At 37.9% G+C, this 18,360-nt stretch overlaps 2 protein-coding genes across 2 annotated transcripts; one reads left to right on the forward strand and one right to left on the reverse strand.

The window, feature by feature from the left end:
• Positions 1-1,719: 1,719 nt before the first annotated feature.
• On the reverse strand, positions 1,720-6,955 carry dnajb4 (DnaJ heat shock protein family (Hsp40) member B4). The gene is made up of 3 exons (XM_042428783.1): positions 6,340-6,955; positions 4,466-5,046; positions 1,720-2,522 (listed from the first exon to the last, which is right to left on the reverse strand). Exons 1-3 carry the CDS (start codon positions 6,548-6,550, stop codon positions 2,292-2,294), a joined length of 1,023 nt encoding a protein of 340 aa, XP_042284717.1. The 5' UTR covers positions 6,551-6,955; the 3' UTR covers positions 1,720-2,291.
• A 4,087-nt stretch (positions 6,956-11,042) lies between these two features.
• On the forward strand, positions 11,043-17,530 carry slc25a24l (solute carrier family 25 member 24, like). The gene is made up of 10 exons (XM_042429270.1): positions 11,043-11,326; positions 11,451-11,577; positions 12,028-12,115; positions 12,909-13,020; positions 13,451-13,609; positions 14,958-15,095; positions 15,188-15,298; positions 16,484-16,651; positions 16,735-16,873; positions 16,959-17,530. The coding sequence occupies exons 1-10, from the start codon at positions 11,204-11,206 to the stop codon at positions 17,144-17,146; spliced, it is 1,353 nt and encodes a 450-aa protein (XP_042285204.1). The 5' UTR covers positions 11,043-11,203; the 3' UTR covers positions 17,147-17,530.
• Positions 17,531-18,360: the final 830 nt, after the last annotated feature.

An 18,360-nucleotide genomic window follows, 5' to 3' on the forward strand; every position in this document is an offset into this window, starting at 1 on the left:
CTGTATATTTGAAATATTTAGAGATGCATAAGAAAGGCAGGAAAAGAGTCTAAAGACAAAAGTTGATCTAAAGTCTAAATGAAGGTTTACAACAGGACTTGAGACCAGAGCTGAAACAACTACTTGATTAATCATTAGTCTGTAGACAGAAAGTTAATCAGCAGCTGTTTTGATAATCAATTATTAATTCCATTGCTTTTCTCTGTTTTACATGATTGTAAACTGAATATCTTTCAGTTTTGGACAAAACAAAGAATTTGAAGACAACATCTTGGACTCTGATAAATTGTGTTGGGTTGAATGATCGATCATTTGTCTGAAAATATAATCAGCCGATTCATTTGATTTATATGAGACCCTCTCAACACCATCAGGAACTCAGAAGTCCTTGGTTTCTATCTTGGAATCGATCACTCAGAAGGGCGATGATTTCAACAGCTGTTTGATTTGCTAGAGAAACAAAATAAACTAACATAAACCATCTTATTTACAACTCTTAAAATGTTCCTACAACACTTCTGATTCGCTCTGAATTAAAACAAGCCTGAAGGATGATTTTGTGGTACTTTCAGAACCTCTTTATTCAAATCGAAGGGTTTCCCAAATGTGTTTTATTGCCTTACTGAATCATCGCTGACTAAATATAGATCTATATTTAATAGAGACCCATTCACTGAATGTAAGATCAGGATAAAGAGTTACTATCTTTATAAAACTAATCACTGCTGAAACATGATACTATCAGCTATCAACTGTGCTTTGAAATGTATTCATGTTTTGTTTTTTTTCCTAATTAAAAACCTCTATCTTTTCCAATTTGCTTCAGTGGGATTTGATTGTGTGTTGGATACTCTGATATATGGCATAAAGATTCCCATCAGGCTGGTACACGCTACCACACAAGCGTAGCAGATGTGTTTACTCTCCACCCTCTCTGGATAATAATGACTCATCATTTGCACAAATCTCTAACACATGTTGTTGTGTGTAATTGTCTTAAGGAACAATGGTGCCATTTAATACAAATCTTTGCTTGACAAAAAAAGGGAACAATGTGTCCGCCCACTCTCCTGCTAGATAGATATTTTTCAAACCCTGCTGAAATTAAAATATGTATGTAAGAATGCATGTTACAGCCGTGAAACACCAGCTTTTATGTGGCTTTATTACAGCCCAAACACTTAGTAATAATATTTTTTAATGACACCCTTCCTGCCTGGAACTAAAATCAACTGCAAATGTTGGCAGCCAAGTGTCCCTCTCTGTCTAACATGGACTCACCCCTTTCTTTGGGCCCCTCAGCCATGATGAGTGATGTGGCGTCCCCTGGTGGGAAAACGTAAAGGCCGCCGTGTTGGCAGCAGATAGCCAGCAGCTGAGACCAGACCAGCTATATTTACACATTCATAGTTCTGCCATTAGTAACTTTAAGCATTAAATTCAATCACGGTTATTTTAATATTGATCTTTGCACATCAGAAATGGTACTGTATAAGTTTTACAACAGCAAAATATTCACATTTGACTATCAAAATATCTTCAGAATCCATTTTCTGGTGCCATTTTTGTGTAATATTGCTACGCAGACTGTTCACTGACTATAAATAGGTCTAAGCAGTATTAGCGGGTTTTAAAAAGTGATTATTGTTAATACACTGTTTAATTCATGGAGGAGGATTCACCGGATGCCTCCTCATGACTGAAACAGCTCGAGAACAGTTCATGTGCAAATATTTATTTTAAAATTCAAGTTTAACATCTTCACATGTAAGTCTAAAATGCACACGTGACGATCCAGTCCATTTAAAATACTGCGATGAACCACATTCCTCTCAAATAACTTGTACACAGATTCTCAACTGAAGCTTTGTGATGAGATAAACGTGAAAGACGATGAACTTGAATAAAGGAGAACATAAAGTTTGGCACTGCAGTTTGTTTGTTTTTTTGGTGGGGATCACCAGGATTATTTTTTGGCAACTGTAGACTCATTCACTGGCAAATATTTCCAACAAACAAAAAAGATAAAGTGATTGTGGAAAAGGGTCCACATACATAAAATGTCTCAGATATCAACAACCCAAACAGTCTTTGACTTGCACTTATATCAACTTGGCAGCATGCATGGTATTTATAAAAACACCGAATAGGTCAAAAATAGAAATTGCACATTCGTCGGTAGGGGCTCCACCTGTGAGCTGTCAGTACTGTCCTTGTGTGTTTTGGTAACAAGGGTGAGTGCTGTCATGATGCGGTTATCCCCCCCTCCCCCCTCGCTCAGTCCTTTCGTCCTAAGCAGGTAAATGCCGTTTGAGGACGTCCTTGGCGTTGCCGGGCAACGTGTCGGGAAAGTTTACGTCAAACTCCACCACCAGATCTCCTCTCTGCTCTGGGTTTTTGGGGAAGGGGAGACCCTGTCCGGCGACAGTCTTTCTCAGGCCGGGCTTGATGACGTCCGTGATCTTCATGTTGCACGTCTTCCCGTCTATCGTTGACACGGTAACCGAGCATCCGCACAGCGACTGCAAAGATATGGACGTCAGAGTGAGGATGAGGAGAGACACACAAATAACATGAATCTGCTTATTAGCTGAGATTAAGACAAAATAGTGTTGATATGGTTGAAATTAATATTACAATCATGTTACTATTATTAAAATACATAACAACATTATTAAGGATATTTTCCAATATTTATATATATATAATAACATGGCAAATGTAAACATAAAACAATCAAACTGGTCTTAAAATCAATTAACTATGATCCACTGTTACATTTCATAAAACCTTTATATGTGTATGAGTCTTCATATGTGTAAAATTAAAGCATCAACAACTGATTTTGTTACTTTTTAATTGCAGCTAGCTCTAAACCATTGTTTTGGACAACTACAATTTTTAGTACGAAAACACGAAATGATCATATGATCACGATAAAAATGACTTGAAAGTTAGTAAATGATAATACAACCGAATCATGAACACATCTGGATATGTTTGCGTTAATCTCAGAATGCAAAAATTCATGATTACTGATAGTAGATGCTGTAGCCTGAAAAATACTGGATGGCCAATAACAATATTGATATTTGAGAGTTTCAAATCTGAATCTGATACAACATATCAGAAATAAACACGTCATAAGCAAACTTATTTCTAAAGAATTGTGATCAAGATAAGACATTTTAGTTTAATAATAAACTTTTCAGTGCTCTCTGCAGCCTGATGATGACACTGTTTCTAAATTACTTCAAGCATCTTGGCATTTCTGCACTGAACTCTTACTCTTTTGATACTTATCTTCCAATTTATATGCCAACACTAATACATTTGCGATGAGCTAATATCAGCCATCACAGATGTTTGCAGCTGATTTTACTCGATTCTATTGGATGCTGTTCAGGTTGCTCTAACTCTTGTAAAATGATTTCCTCCACTGATGCACCCAAGACAACTTTATGCATATATTAACTAACTGTGCTATAAGTTGTCTTTGCTGCAATAGAAGTTCTGTCATTTAAGTGCAATCAGTCCAAACATGTTCGACATGTTTTTAAGAGATTTCTGATTGAAACTGACCTTCCTCATAGTGTTTCTGATAATTTTTGTTGAACTATAAAGGACTAGGACTAAAAAAGGACTAAAAGTTTGAACACTGAGCAAATTAAACAACTATTTTGACAAAATAATCTTGATTCAAGGTCCTCTTTATAGGTTTTTCCAGAGCTTTAGAGTGCATCAATAGTCAACTGAGTAGTCATCAGTAAGTAGATGGAGTTTGTCAGTTATCACATGATAACAGGTGGTCAAAGCCTATATAGTGGAGGGGGGGGGGGGGGGGGGGTGTTATAACCCCTGTCTCTGTTCAAAGATTGTCTTTGATGTTGGATTTCATCTTGAGTCAAGATTATTTTGTAAAACTACTGTCAAGAATGAACTTTTCCTCCATATAAAACAATTCTGTTTGATTATAGTTGAAAACAGGTTTCATGTCATGCAGATCTGCAGCTGTTTTCATATAGTAGTCGTATATTCAAAGATAAGGCAGTGAGATCTATCTGTGAGTGTTGAGGAGAGTAGGAGGAACCATATAAGTCCATCTTGCACCATGTGCACGTGGGCGGCCGCCGCCTCTCTGCCCTCCCTGTGATACAGCTCCTATTTCTCAATGTTGAAGATCTACATTACATAAGTACAAAGGATAAAGTGTGTTTGTAGATCTGTACTATGCTCATTCAGTACGACTTTACTTTCCAGGGAAAACAAGTTTTGAGGCCACAGACGACCTACAGTTTTATCGATCGTGTCAAAGCTGTTCAGAGTGTCGCAGCATTAAAGCAGCCATCTCAACTAAGTGCGAGCTTGTCCTGAAACTGCCCCGTGTGTGACTAATCTATCTATCAGACGCTATTATTATGACAACACTCAGTCACAGTCGGTGCCAAAATAGAAATCGCCTCACCTGTCGTAAGCTCACTCGCACAGGATACACAATGTTCGAACCTTCCCGCCTAAAGTGAGGGTGTGGCTTGTCCTTGATGACGAAAACAATGTCAGCAGGAATGGTATTGGGCGACTCGTCTCCCTCCCGTGGGAACGTGATCTTGGTTCCTTCTTTCCAGCCGCGCTTGATCTCAATAGTGAGAATCTTGTCCTCCGTGCGCATGGTCCTGCCATCCGGGTTTAGCCTTTTGCGAGAGATTTTCATCCTCTTGGTGCAGCCGTGGAAGACCTCCTCCAGGGAGACCCTCAGTTCGTGGATGATGGCCGGGTCCTGCTTCCGGCGCTGCTGCCCTCCAAGGCCGGCGTGCCCGTCCCGAGGGAACCCGTTCAGGTTGAAGCTGGTGAAGGAACCGAAGGGGTCGTTTCCGTCCACCTCCATGTCCTCGTCGTCTCGCCCGTTGACCTTGCGGCCGAAGAACATCTCGAAGGGGTTTGAACCCCCGAAGAAAGTGGCGAAGGTGGCGTGAGGGTCCCCGTGGAAGGTGTAGGTGAAGGTGTTGCCCTGTCCGTCACCAGTGGGCCCACTTCCTCCCTTCAGACCTAGTGAGCAACAGAAATGATTCATCTGTGATCATAACATAAGACACTAAGCTGTGGGAGAGCTTTACGCCACAAGTGATGATTCCTCTGGCAATAAGAATGTATTGATCAGATGCACCAGACTTTATCAAGCAGATCGGTCAGTATTGGCCATGATGTGACCAATCCAAAATAAATACAGTTCATTCATCAATGTGATTATAAAATTCAGTGTTTTTGCTTAGATTCATTCAGTCATGACAACCGACTCCTTGGCCTCATGATACCTTACTTTGAAAACATCCCAATGACAACAGATTTTAAACTGATGAAAAAGGGAGCACTGGTCTCAGACTGGTCAATATCAGCCAATTACCCCGAGTTGACGCATTGAAATTGGCAAAAATGCTTTATAGCACAAGGATGGATCAACTTTTGCTGCATGTTTAAGGAAAGTCAACAACTTGAGTCCTTGTTGGACAAATTCAGAGACTTGGATGCACACAAGATCTTATATTACAGTAAGTTTTGAGATATTACTGCCGACAGCCTACTCAGGTAATGGGTTTATCAAGCGATGGTGCATCTCGTCACCAAAAAAAAAGCACCAGTTTAGCTTTTCTTATTGTTGCATGAGCCTTTAAAGAGACCATAAAATGCACATTTCCATGTTCATACTTTAATTCTTCTCTTTTCTTGCACACCTTTTCATGCTTTACTGTTCAAAAACACCATGATTCATTTACAAGGGTCCTTTCTGATGACGTTCAGCATGTACCTTTTGCTGATACTGAGTGGTTAAAACTCATGAAAAGCAGAGTGCTACCTTTAAAAATCAAGTCTCTAAATCAAATCTGTGGTATTTTCCTCTCTTTCTCACATCAGACATGCTTCCCACCCATAACCATCTGGACTGAAAATTAACCCTGTATGTTCAGAAACAACACTGCATGTATAAACACTACATATATCTGCATAGAAGGGCTTTGGCATAATTATTCTTGCTATTATAACGCCTTTATTTCTAAGAAGAGCCTTGTGGAAATGATGACAGGCCTTTATTTCTCTTCCACAGGGGTTTATAACTGCGGATTTAGTGTAATACGATGATCCTTAAAGTAAAATGCACAGAAATAAGCCTATATCTACTGAACAGCTGTTTTTTTAGGCCTTCTGGTGACTTGAATTAAAGCCAACTGTGTTTTACATCCAATAACCATCCAGGCTTTATAACGGTGTATTAGAGGCCAATTAAAAAACGTCACACATAAGTAAAAAAAGGCAGCTCAGTGCGATAAAAAAACCACACATTACCTTCCTCTCCATACTGGTCATAAATTTCCCTTTTCTTTGGATCACTAAGGACTTCATATGCTTCGGCGATTTCCTTAAATTTCTCCTCGGCGGCTGCAGATTTATTCTTGTCCGGATGCCATTTCAACGCTTGTTTTCTGTAAGCTTTCTTAATGTCCTCGTCTGTGGCGCCTTTAGAGATCCCCAATGTTTTGTAGTAATCTTTGCCCATTTTTCACGCTTTTTTTTCTCCCCCCCTGCAAAAAGGACAAATGGTATAAAACACAGGATAGCCCTCGGTGAAGAGCTGGTGGACTGGATCTGGTCGGCGGATGGTTGTCACAGCAGTGAAGCGGCTTCAGTCTGGACTAAAAAACACAAAGCAGACAGAGACAGACACACGGCGTAGGATGAAGACCATTTAGAGCCCGTTAGTCAACGCCGTGGACCCCCTGTTATTTATCCGGGACTGGATGACCCTCTTTAAATAGCCACATCTCCCTCCCCTGCAGCCACAGCTTGTGATGTCAAGTTTAACACAACGCAGTTAATTCTGGTTCCGGTGTTTGAGCTCCGACAGGATGAGCTGACAGAGGAATAAAAGTGCTTTAGAGCTGTGGTTCTCAAAGTGGGGTTCGGGACGCCCAGGGGTCCTTGAGGGGTTGCAGGGAGTCCCCATCAAAAAGGAGAATCATTTATTTTCACTATAATTTCATCCATAAGTAACACAATAACAGAATGTATGAATATGTTGGTCATGGGTTTTATACACTTTCAGTAAATAAAACGTCCAAAAGACAAAATCTAATTTGTGTCAGTTTAGGGGTCTTTGATGTGAAAAGGTTTGGGAACCACTGCTTTAAAGGATGGATTCATATTTTTTCAAGTCTGCTTTAAAACAACAGTCAGGAGGCGGGTGAACTTTACCATTAGGCAGGGTAGGTAACTGTCTGGGGCCCCCAAATATAAGAGCCCCAAACAGCTATAGATTTATTATGATGTTTAGATATTAAATCTGTTGAATTATGTTACTATTCACACTCATTATACACTGAAATAACTTACAAAAAGCCCCCAAAGCACTTAAAAATATGCAACAACTTCTACTTCAGAGGAAAACATTGCACCATCACATTTACCTGACTGATAAATGTTACTGGTTACATTGCAGATACTCACAAAATATAATGAATAAAATATGATGCATTATTATTGATTAAACTAACCTGCATTATATAAGAATTGAAAGCTCCACAAGTTAAGTAGATTTAAGTACATTGTGCTAATAATACTTTCACTCCTCACTTTTGAGTAAAAATGTGAATGCAGGACTATTGCAGTATTTTTACTGTGCGGTATTAATAGTTTTACTTAAGAAAAAGTTTTGAGTACTTCTTGACAATTAAAAGATCCCCTTCAGATGCGCTTTCAATGTAAGTGATTAAGGCCAAAATCCTCAGTGTGTCCACACAGTCATTTATGTGCAAAAATGTATTTAAAAGTTTATCTGAAGCTTATATGAGGCTTCAGCAGTCTGAGTTAGTCATATCAAGTCCCAGACTGACTGGATGATGTGGAGATCAGGGCTCTGTGGGGTCCAGATCATCTGCTGTAGGACTCTTTGTTCTCTTTGTTGCTGAAGATAGTTTTTTATGACTCTGGCTGTATGTTTGGAGTCATAGAATAAATTTGGGACTGATCAGATGCCTCCCTGATGGTGCAATCTAAAGATCAGGTGATAAAACAAGACCCATTTTAAGATCCTCATCATTATCATATCAGTTGATATTATGTATATTCCCAAACAAAATCATACAGTAAAGCTGAGACAGCATGTGTTAGTTTATATTTTAATACATCTATAGTCTATTCATATAGATAATTCTTACCTGAGAGAATGAGTTATCTTTCTTTTAGGCCCAGTTTTTATGTTAGCTGTTAGTCGATGTCGATGGCTTGTTTCCACTTGACAGGACGAGGAACCTCCTGGTGATAAGTCATCCTGAGAAAACAGCTCAAAATGAACTAAGCCAATTATACGGCTACTTGGGCCCTCAGCCACAAGGGGGCCTCCAAACTAAATCATCACACATGAAATAATGACCCAATTAAATAATGAAAACCAACTCTGCCTGCTGTGGTTGAAAGTAACTATGTATGTTTTGTCAAGTGCAGTTTTGAGGCACTTGTACTTTTCTTCAGTATTTCCATGTGATGCTACTTTATACTTCCAGTCCACTACATTTCAGAGGTAAATATTGTACTTTCTACTCCACTACATTTATCTGACAGCTTTAGTTACTTCTCAGATGAAGATTTGACACAATGGACAATATAACAAGCTTTTAAAATACAACACATAAAGATGAAACCAGTGGTTTCCAACCTTTTTGGCTTTTGACGTCTTATAAAAAGCAGTGTGTAGTCGGGGTCACATTTCACATGTCTATGAGTTGTTAACAGCTCCACCAAATAGTGATTTTTCCCTCTAAACTTCTCACATGGTTTCATTTCAATCAATTTTCAAATGATCCAATATTTCTCTAAAAATCAAAGATTAGAGAAAAAGCCTAAAAACTGAAAACAGATTTGTGTATCAGAACTTTGTTTTTTCTTGTTTTCTCTCCCATTAATCATCTCACGACCCCTCAGATTTATCTGGTGACCCTTTGGAGGGCCTTGGTTGGGAACCACTGGACTAAACTAGCTAACTGTATATATAGTAGTTGAAACTAGCTCCACCTCCAGCAACTACAACAGTAACATGCTGCTCTAACACTGATGCTTCAGTATTAATAATCTAATGATGTCATATATAATATTATATCAGTCAGAGGGACCAAACCACTACTTTTACTGCAACACTTTAACTACATCAAGCTGATAATACTTGTATTAGGAGCTTGTATTGTACTTTTACTTAAATGGTATTTTTCATGTAGGACTTTTACTTGTAATAGAGTATTTTTATATTGCTGTATTGGTACTTTTACCTATGTGTTCTATAAGTCTGGGCATTTTGTGTCTCTAGTTTTACTATAATTATTATGTATTTGACACATACAGGTTTTATTGTGAAAGCTCTATTCCGGTTTTGTTCGACCTCACTCTGTCTAACTTGACGTCCATCACTGGCATCCAGCGGCTCTTTCTAGAAAAGCAAATGCTGAGGCACGTGACGTCACTCACTATACCGGGGTGCATTACACATCATCCAGGTGAGAGGTGGCAAAATAATCCTTCTCATTGTGCTTTATGTAAGCTATAAACATGACGTGATGACCACACACAGACATGACAGCTGGATCCTCAGTGGGGAAAAAATACAACAACCTGCAAGACTGTCATCAAACCACAAGTGATATATAGATAAAGTAACTATAGTTCACTTTGGAGTTCCACATACACAATAAGTCACTATTGACCAAAGTCAGTGGTGAAAGTGACGAAGTGTAAACTGTCCTTAAGTACAATTTTAAGGTACTTTACTGAAGTAATTTCTATTCTACTGCATTTATTTGACAGAGTAAAGCTACTAGTTACTTTATACATTAAACATTTTCATACATGTCATCTTGTAAAATATGAAGCATTGCTATAAATGAAAAATGGCCAACACTATATATTAACATTTGCTCAACCACCTGCTGACATTAAAATGCCTTTACATGTTAATGCATCAATAATAACAATCCACTAATGTATAATAAAACATGCATAATAATATAAATCTCTGAAAGGGCCCATTTTGCCATCTTGCATTGATGGATGTGATGTTTTGTGAAGCTTCATATTGTATTTAATGGGGTTTAAATCAGATTTAATTCTACACTTGTGATTGGTCTCTGTATCTAGAACTATGGGATAATAAAGGTGATCAGTTCCTAAATAACTTGGTCCAACTCCCAGCTGTGTATTAACTCTGTCTTTGTGTATATTATGAATTGAACCTGTATACTTCAAACGCTCTGAAGAAGACTCTTTGTCAAAACATAAAAGCATTTTTCCATTGTGATGTGAGTCAAATAAAGAAGTGAAATGTTAGTATTTTGTCCTCAGATTAGCTAATAAAATAATAAAAGTTATAAAGTAAAGTTATAAATGAGAATGGTACTGTGTGTGTGTCTGTGTGTGTAGTCTGTCATAGGCTACTTTTTGGGACAAATTTCAGACTTAAGACCAGTTATTTGGGGACTGCTTATCCAACTAGAGATAACATCCATGTCCCCAATAGGGATAAAGCTGATTTTTGGGTAAGTGGTTATGGTTAGAGTTAGTCACCAGGAAATGAATGTAAGTCTATGTAATGTGCCCAAAAGGGACCATGAATAATATGTGTGTGTGTGTGTGTGTGTGTGTGTGTGTGTGTGTGTGTGTGTGTGTGCGCGTGCGTGTGTGTGTGTGTGGGTGTGTGTTGTCCATGCACCCACCCCAGTAAGTATCCAGACATTCCCATTGTATCCATCTAACTCCACACACATCAAAGGTTTAGTCTAACATTTAAAGAGAAAATGCTCAAATTATATATTATCTATCATATATACACTCACATATTCTAAACATCATATATTTCTTGTATTGTTACAATTCTCAGTGTGTCTCTGGAAACTCAACATAGAGGAGAAGGCTTATACTTGTGATGATGATGATGCTGATGCTGATCATGTGGTCTCTTCTCCTGCCGGTCCAGCGCCACCTGCTGCACTATAGAGGACTCTTTCCTCTTTGAGGTGTCTTGCTGCATTGAGTTCAGCCAATGAGTCAGCGTCAGTGCGGAGCTGCAGGTCAGAGATCTCTGATGTTATTATTACCGTATTTATTACTACAGTAACTCGCCTGCAGCAGACGTGCATCTGAAATTTTAATCTGTATTTTTAAACGAATCATGGATCAATTTCGAGCTTTATTTGTCAAACTGGATCAAGACAATGATGGTTTCATATCGGTGTCAGAGCTCCACCACGAAATGAGAAAATATGGGATCCTGTCAGCGGATGGAAAGGTCCAGGTAACGGTTTGATTATGTTGTTGTTGTTTTTAATGTGCCAGGCTGTTAATTAATTCATTAACTCATTAATTAATTCATGTGATCACAACAAACCTGCTAATTGAATATTTTCTTTTCCTCCTAGAATATCATGGATTCTTATGACAAAAACAAAGATGGCCTGTTGGATTACACAGAGTTCCTCAGCTACATGATGGACAGAGAGAAGAAATGGAAAATTCACTTTCACGACCTTGACAAGAACAACTGTGGTGAGTGATCAGACACTAATACTATTCATAAAAAAAACAACTCAATAAAATACAACCATAAACTACAATATGTGTGTTGAATATATGAAACACATGAATCTGATTATTTTAAAGATTAAAGTTGTGCATGTTCTTTTTCTCTCCATACTGTGTTTTACTGCTGATATAGAAGATATGCAGTCATAATGGGACGTACAGTATTATGTGTAAACAACTATAAATGTTCATTCTTTGACAGTAAAGTGTGTTTTTCAAGGTCACAAAGTGAAGGCAGACATTAAGATTTGTTTATGCTTCACTGTAGACAGTAAACTGTTCAGTTTGTACAGGCATCGACCCTTCAGGCCTCCGACAGTTTACACTTTATACACAGTCCTCACTATAAATGCTTTCTTTGACACTCTGCAGACAGTAATTGGAAGTAATTTTGTGCATCTCTTTTCTGATCAGGGGTGATTGACCAGGAGGACATCATATGTTTGTTTAAGGAGTTAGGAGTGGTCATATCAAAGCCGAATGCAAAAAAAATAATACAAATGTAAGATTCTTTATTGCCCACTACCTCATATTGGATTTGTTGTTGCATTTTTAACAAAAAAAAAAAAAAATCATTACAGCTGTAGTGTCGATTTCAAACTGAGCTCATGTTACTAATTCACACTCATCACATTACACAACGCTTATACTGTAAAGATTTTGGTATCACTGAACAATAAGGCATACTTATGGTATGATAGGTTCATAAGTTATAAGGTAATGAATCTATTTGTGCCTACAGATCATCATAATGTGAATAAAAATAATGTTTCCGTTGTCAGATTGTGAACTCATATTAAAGTTGGGATTCATTTTGGTCCTCCATTCGACTAAGTTAGATCTTTGATGAGCTGTTCAATCCTCTAACTTCAAGCCAAAACCATGTATCAAGGATAAACTAACATTTCCAGACTCAATGGCTTGGTGTTAGTTGGAAGAATCAACAACCTTTTATTAAGGTGAATACTTTTCACTTAACAATAAGCCATCAAGTCTGCAGTTTTAGGAAAACATTAATAAATGGTTTGTGGCTCCCAACCTGACAAAACAAAAGTCTATTTTCTGCATGATGATGGATTATTACAGCTCTGTAACAAATTAAGAAGTTGTTAATCATTAATAAAGAATTTACCGACAGCTGTAAGTCATGTATGACTTTTCGTAAAGTGATACTTCGATCATCCTTCAGACACAGTTTGATGACATGATGTAAAACACACAGCTGCTCATTAAGATTCTTTATTTTGTGATGAAACAGACTTGAGTATATTTGCTTTTGTGTTTGCTAACAACAGGATGGACAAGGACAGTTCGATGACGGTGGACTGGGAAGAATTCCTGCACCATGTAATCCTCAACCCTGCGGACAACATCGGGGAGCTGGTGTCCTCATGGAAACACAGTCTGGTACGATCCGAGTCTCATGTTACTGTGGATGGAAACTGAAACGCTTCAAACAGGAGAACATCTTCCTCCTTCTTTTCCTCTTCTCTATTCTTTACACTGCCCTGCACATTTCATATTTGCACATGTAACATATATGACATTTTCCTTTTTAACATATATTTATAATTTCTACCTTTTATATTTCTTTTTTTCAGATCCTTATTTTTCAAAGTGAGTAACAACTTCAGCACAACTTCATTGCATTTCACTACATGTATTGCTTATGTATGTTACAAATAAACCCTTCTAAAACATATAAACCCATCTACCAGAGGTGCACTTAAGTCCGTCATATCATCACTTATCCATATGCTGCAGCAGGTATATAAGCACAATGATTAAAAGGGATTAACTAATGATAAATCTAATAACTAAGCTCGTCCCCCTGCAGGTTTTTGATGTGGGTGAGAGTCGTGCGATGCCCATCGAGTTTCCCGAAGAGGCGTCTGGTTTTGGTGCGTGGAGGACGTTTGTTCTCGCAGCAGGACTGGCAGATGCTGTATCCCGAACTGTGACAGCTCCCATCGACCGCCTCAAGACCCAACTTCAGGTCAGCTTCATTGTCAGGTGCCTCTTTATTAGTGAAATACATCACTGGTTTTTATTTGATTTGGTGTGATATCTTGGATATTTGTAAATGTTTGATTCCAAAGGATTGTGCAAGAACGTGTTGATGATGCTCAATGGAAAAGTAAATTAGATAAACTGGATATGTAATCCAAAACACAGACATACAAATCAAAGAAAAAGGTGTGCATGGTGCTGGCTAAACTATTATAATGCTGATTTAATTTCTTTTTTCTTTCTGACATTGGCAAGTTCTCACTTTCTTTTTAATTATTGTCTATGTAGCCTCTAATTCCTCTGTGCCATAAAACTCCAGTGTTGTTCAGAAACAAAACTCATTAATGAGCCACACACTGGATGACGTATTCCTTCATTAATATGAACACTGTAGATTATTTTGAGTCAGTCCCACATGCACCTCCTGCTGCATTAAATACTCACTAGAGCACCGAATCCGTGGAGGAAAATAGTCCCCAACTAATAAACTATTTATGCCTGTTTGAATAACACTTCCTAAGAACTACAGCGCTCAGCTGTGTTACGAAGTTACTGAGCCTTTTTTGAAAATGAAAGTCTGTATTTGTGACCTTTTTTTTTTTTTAAAGATTCACATCTTCAGCAGAGTGGAGAAGTGAGAGAACATTTCTGTCTTTTCACAGTATTTGCTGACAATGACAAAAATATAGAATATCCATATACTTTAATTAAGATTTGACATGACAAGGTGTAGTGCCATGTATTGTCAGGAAGGAGCTTTCTTATTCTTAATATGAAACATCACTTAAAGCCATTCAGTGTCTTTGTAGGAGCCTTTGGTGTTATGATTAAGGAAAGCTGGACATCTTTTACTTTATTGTCTCTTGGTGTAAAAATAACCTGTGATCAGCTAACTTTTCCCTGAGTATCCTAAACTCTCTGCTAAGTTTAAACATCCCCTCCAGACATGTTGTAAGACATATAAAAACATTTAACTTGGAGTAATGATATGTGTCTTTTATGATTTTTCCACAAAAATAAGTCAGATTACCTCATTAAAATGCTCAAAATTAGATTCCCTCCTTCTCCCTCATTAAAAATCCAGAATCTATGAATCTATATTATTAAGATATATGACAAACAGGACATACACAAGACTTGTTGCTATCTTTTGCAGCCACTATATCTCACACCTTTTTCACACTCTTTATAAAACTTTACACAATACTCTGTTGCTGTTGAAGCTTGTGCATTTCTATTTCCACAGTGTTAGTTGTCAGTATGTCTCTGCTTCACATGGCTTCATCACAACTGGCTATAAAAGTGATTCATGAGGAGTTTTGTGTGCTTTGTAGGTTCATGGATCCAAGGCTTTCTCTCAAGGCTTTCAGGAGATTAGGGCCGGTGGTCTGCGGTCTATGTGGCAAGGCAACGCCGTCAACGTGCTGAAGGGCACACCGCAGTCGACGCTACAGTGTCTTATCTACGCCCAGGTTAGGTGTAGCAGCTTGTCTCTGATCTATGAATAATCGATGAGCAGTTTCCTGTTTCTAGTTGACGCTCAGAGCTTCTCTTGTCTGTCCAGATGAAGTTCTACACGCAGAACAGAACTCAGGAGACTCTGACGGTGCAGCAGCGTTTCGGTTTGGGTTGTGTGTCCGGTGCTGTTGCTCACGCTGCCTTCTACCCTTTAGAGGTATCAGAGACCAGTGGCAGGTCTGAGTACTTCAACATTTATGTCCTGTCCTGTTACTGCTTCATACTGTTACACTTGAAATGATTTTTTAAAACTTAATATTTCATGATTAGATTAATTTTGATGCTTTGGTTTAATAATTGCAAACAAATGAGACCTTTCTCCAGATGTTTGGTAGCGTCTCACAAATGTCAGAACCCATATTTCATATATAGTGTTGCCTTAAAATAACTAAATAAAACAAATAACATGGCCGTCCCTCCATGGCCTGTTTTTTACTTTATTGAAGAGGTTAAACATGCCAGGAGGGAGATTTACACCCATGTTTTGCTCCTTTTACAGACATTTATTATTTGAAACTTAAATGTAGGGCTGCAACTAATGATTATTTTCATTAACGATTAACTTGTTGATTATTAATCGATTAGTTGTTTGGTTTATAAAATGTCAGAAAATTGTGAAAAATGACGATCACTGTTTCCCAAAGCTTAAGGTGACATCAAGGACATTTTCTTTTCTGAAAAAATGACTCAAAACGATGAATCGATTACCAAAACAGTCAGTGATTAATTTCCTGTTGATTGATTAATTGACTAATTGTTGCAGCTCTACTTATAGTTACATTCATGACATCCTTACCTTCTACGTGTCACAATGCAGTTTCCTCACTGTACTGTAAACCAACAAACTTCCAGATTTTCATACCAAATCTGATGCAATGCCACATATTGTAAAATGCAACTCTGAGGCCAACAGACGCTGATAATCTTCTCATTAATGATCTCCTGTGTTTGCAGTTACCACATCAGTGTCTCAGATGGTTGTGATAATGATTCATGTGAAGAAAGTAAAGTAGATTTAAAAAAAAAAAAATAGATCTGTGTGTGTGTGTATGTCATTTGAATTGTAAGTAATGTGAAAATTTGTACTTTTTGGACTTTGCAGTTAATTTCAGGAAAATCTGCAGCAAGGTTTCATTTACTGTAGCACAATTAACATAAGCAGCATATTTTTAAATCAGAGCAAATGTCAAATTTGAGTAATCGTGAATGCCTCGATTTGGAATTAAACTCCTCATTTGTATTTTGATTATATGACACTATACACTATACATCTTTAAAAGTGTGTTTAATGTATCAGTGGAGGTTCACTTTAATAATCTCTCTGTTTTTCTCTTTCCTTCAGGTGTTGAAGGTGAGACTGAACCTGCAGCAGGTCAGCACCTATCACGGTGTTGTGGCGTGTGCCCGATCCATTTACAGACACGAGTCTTTGTCCTCGTTTTACAGAGGATTCAAGCCCAGCATCCTCTGTATGATCCCCTACGCAGGTGTGGAGTGTGCGGTTCATCAGGTGAGAGAGAACAACAGTCAAAGATCAAGTGCACGTTCAACTTAATGTTCACTATTTTGTTCACTGTTTGGTTCTTATTGCAGTCGATCATGAACTGGGCAAGAAGTGATCCAGCCTACAACAGCGACACCAAACTGTTCTTCTTCAGTTTTGTGGCCTTTGCTTCGGGACAAATAACCAGTTACCCGCTGGCAGTGATCCGAACTCAGCAGCAAGCAAAAGGTAACATTTGCATTTCTTTACTTTGACATATTTGGGATTATTTGAGATCATGTTTTTCCTCATCACCAGTTGTCTTGGTTTCCAGCTTTCTGCTCAGATTCGCGTCCCGCCTCAGGTGTACTACAAGGACTTCTTGGGATATATGAAAGACATGGAATTAGAGGATATTATAATGGGATGGGAGCCAGCTTCGTCAGGGCTATTCCTTGTGCCCTGATTAACTACACTTTAACTAGAAAATTTGAAAATCTGTTTTCCTCAATGGAGTCTTGAGATTTAAAAAATAAAACAGCATTTTTCAGGGATTTGATCTGGAACAAAAAGAGAACAAAAACAGTTAACTCTTACTAATATTAATGGACTGTCGAAAAATAACTGGAATACAGCAAAAAGGCATAAAGTTCCTCTGTGGATGCAAGTGTCAAGTCTGCCTCTCTACCTTTTAATACCTCTGCAGCTACAAGCCTTTTTAAAACTTGTAGTGGAGTCAGTAGTTCATCACTGACCAGGAGCATGAGACCAACATGATGCAGCTGCTAAATACAACATACCTCACTGAGTAGTGTTACACTGTTGACTTGAAATATACAAATGTGACCAAGTGTAATAATTGCCCACTTGAGATTGGGCTGTGTAAATTGGGACATGTGTTGCAGAGCAGGCTGTATAATAAAATGTTATTTTGTAACATTGATGTGTTTCTTTGTTATGAGTTTGGATTAAATGTGTCTTACAGATAAATGTGTATTTCAACACTTTTTCTCAAATTGAGGCAGATGTAGGATGTTAAAGTCTTTCTTCTCAACTTTGCAAATCACAGCCACATGTTTTACAGTTGGTTAGAGGAAGTTTGATATAAGGCGACTATTGGAAATTCACATTTGCATTTTTGATGTTTTGGACAAACATAAAATAATAGAAAGATGATAAAGATGCATTAGAAGATCCCTTCATAATGCACATAAGTGATGGGGGGCAAAATCCACAGTCCTCCCTCTGTGCAAAAATGTATTTAAAACTTTATGTGAAGCTAATATGAAGCTTCAACCACCCAAATGAGTCAAATCAGGTAGATTTCTTTCAACGTTAGTCTTTTTAGTGCCAAAAACCCTCTTTTTGTTACTATACTTCCACCGCAGCTCAACAGGGAAACACTGTCTGAGGAAACACAAAGAGGGAATTAGATGCTAAAGAGACTGTAAATGTGGCAGATATCCACTTGATGTGACTAACTCCGACTGCTGAAGCCTCACATATGCTTCAGATAATCTTTTAAATGTATTTTTGAACGAGTGACTATGGATCTTTAAATAGCCAGTATGAACAAGAGGAATTACAGCGAGGAAAACCTCTTTCATATGGGCACCAGATTGTTGAACCTATCATTTAACATGCAAACGTAAAGAACATCAAATTAATAGTTATATTAACAAACGCTTACTCAAATTTTAACCAAAAAAATTACTTCAATGTGACAAAACTGATTA

This window comes from Thunnus maccoyii, chromosome 12 (assembly GCF_910596095.1).
Source record: "Thunnus maccoyii chromosome 12, fThuMac1.1, whole genome shotgun sequence".
Lineage (NCBI taxonomy): Eukaryota > Metazoa > Chordata > Actinopteri > Scombriformes > Scombridae > Thunnus > Thunnus maccoyii.

What these genes read in the sequence shown, in the direction of transcription:
- slc25a24l (XM_042429270.1), top strand. Translation starts at nt 11,204, where the DNA reads ATGGATCAATTTCGAGCTTTATTTGTCAAACTGGATCAAGACAATGAT. An exon ending in CCTTGACAAGAACAACTGTG is followed by an intron (nt 11,578 to 12,027) that starts GTGAGTGATCAG and finishes TTTTCTGATCAG; the next exon opens with GGGTGATTGACCAGGAGGAC. An exon ending in GCCTCAAGACCCAACTTCAG is followed by an intron (nt 13,610 to 14,957) that starts GTCAGCTTCATT and finishes TGTGCTTTGTAG; the next exon opens with GTTCATGGATCCAAGGCTTT.
- dnajb4 (XM_042428783.1), bottom strand. Translation starts at nt 6,550, where the DNA reads ATGGGCAAAGATTACTACAAAACATTGGGGATCTCTAAAGGCGCCACA. An exon ending in TGACCAGTATGGAGAGGAAG is followed by an intron (nt 5,047 to 6,339) that starts GTAATGTGTGGT and finishes GTTGCTCACTAG; the next exon opens with GTCTGAAGGGAGGAAGTGGG. An exon ending in TGCGAGTGAGCTTACGACAG is followed by an intron (nt 2,523 to 4,465) that starts GTGAGGCGATTT and finishes ATATCTTTGCAG; the next exon opens with TCGCTGTGCGGATGCTCGGT.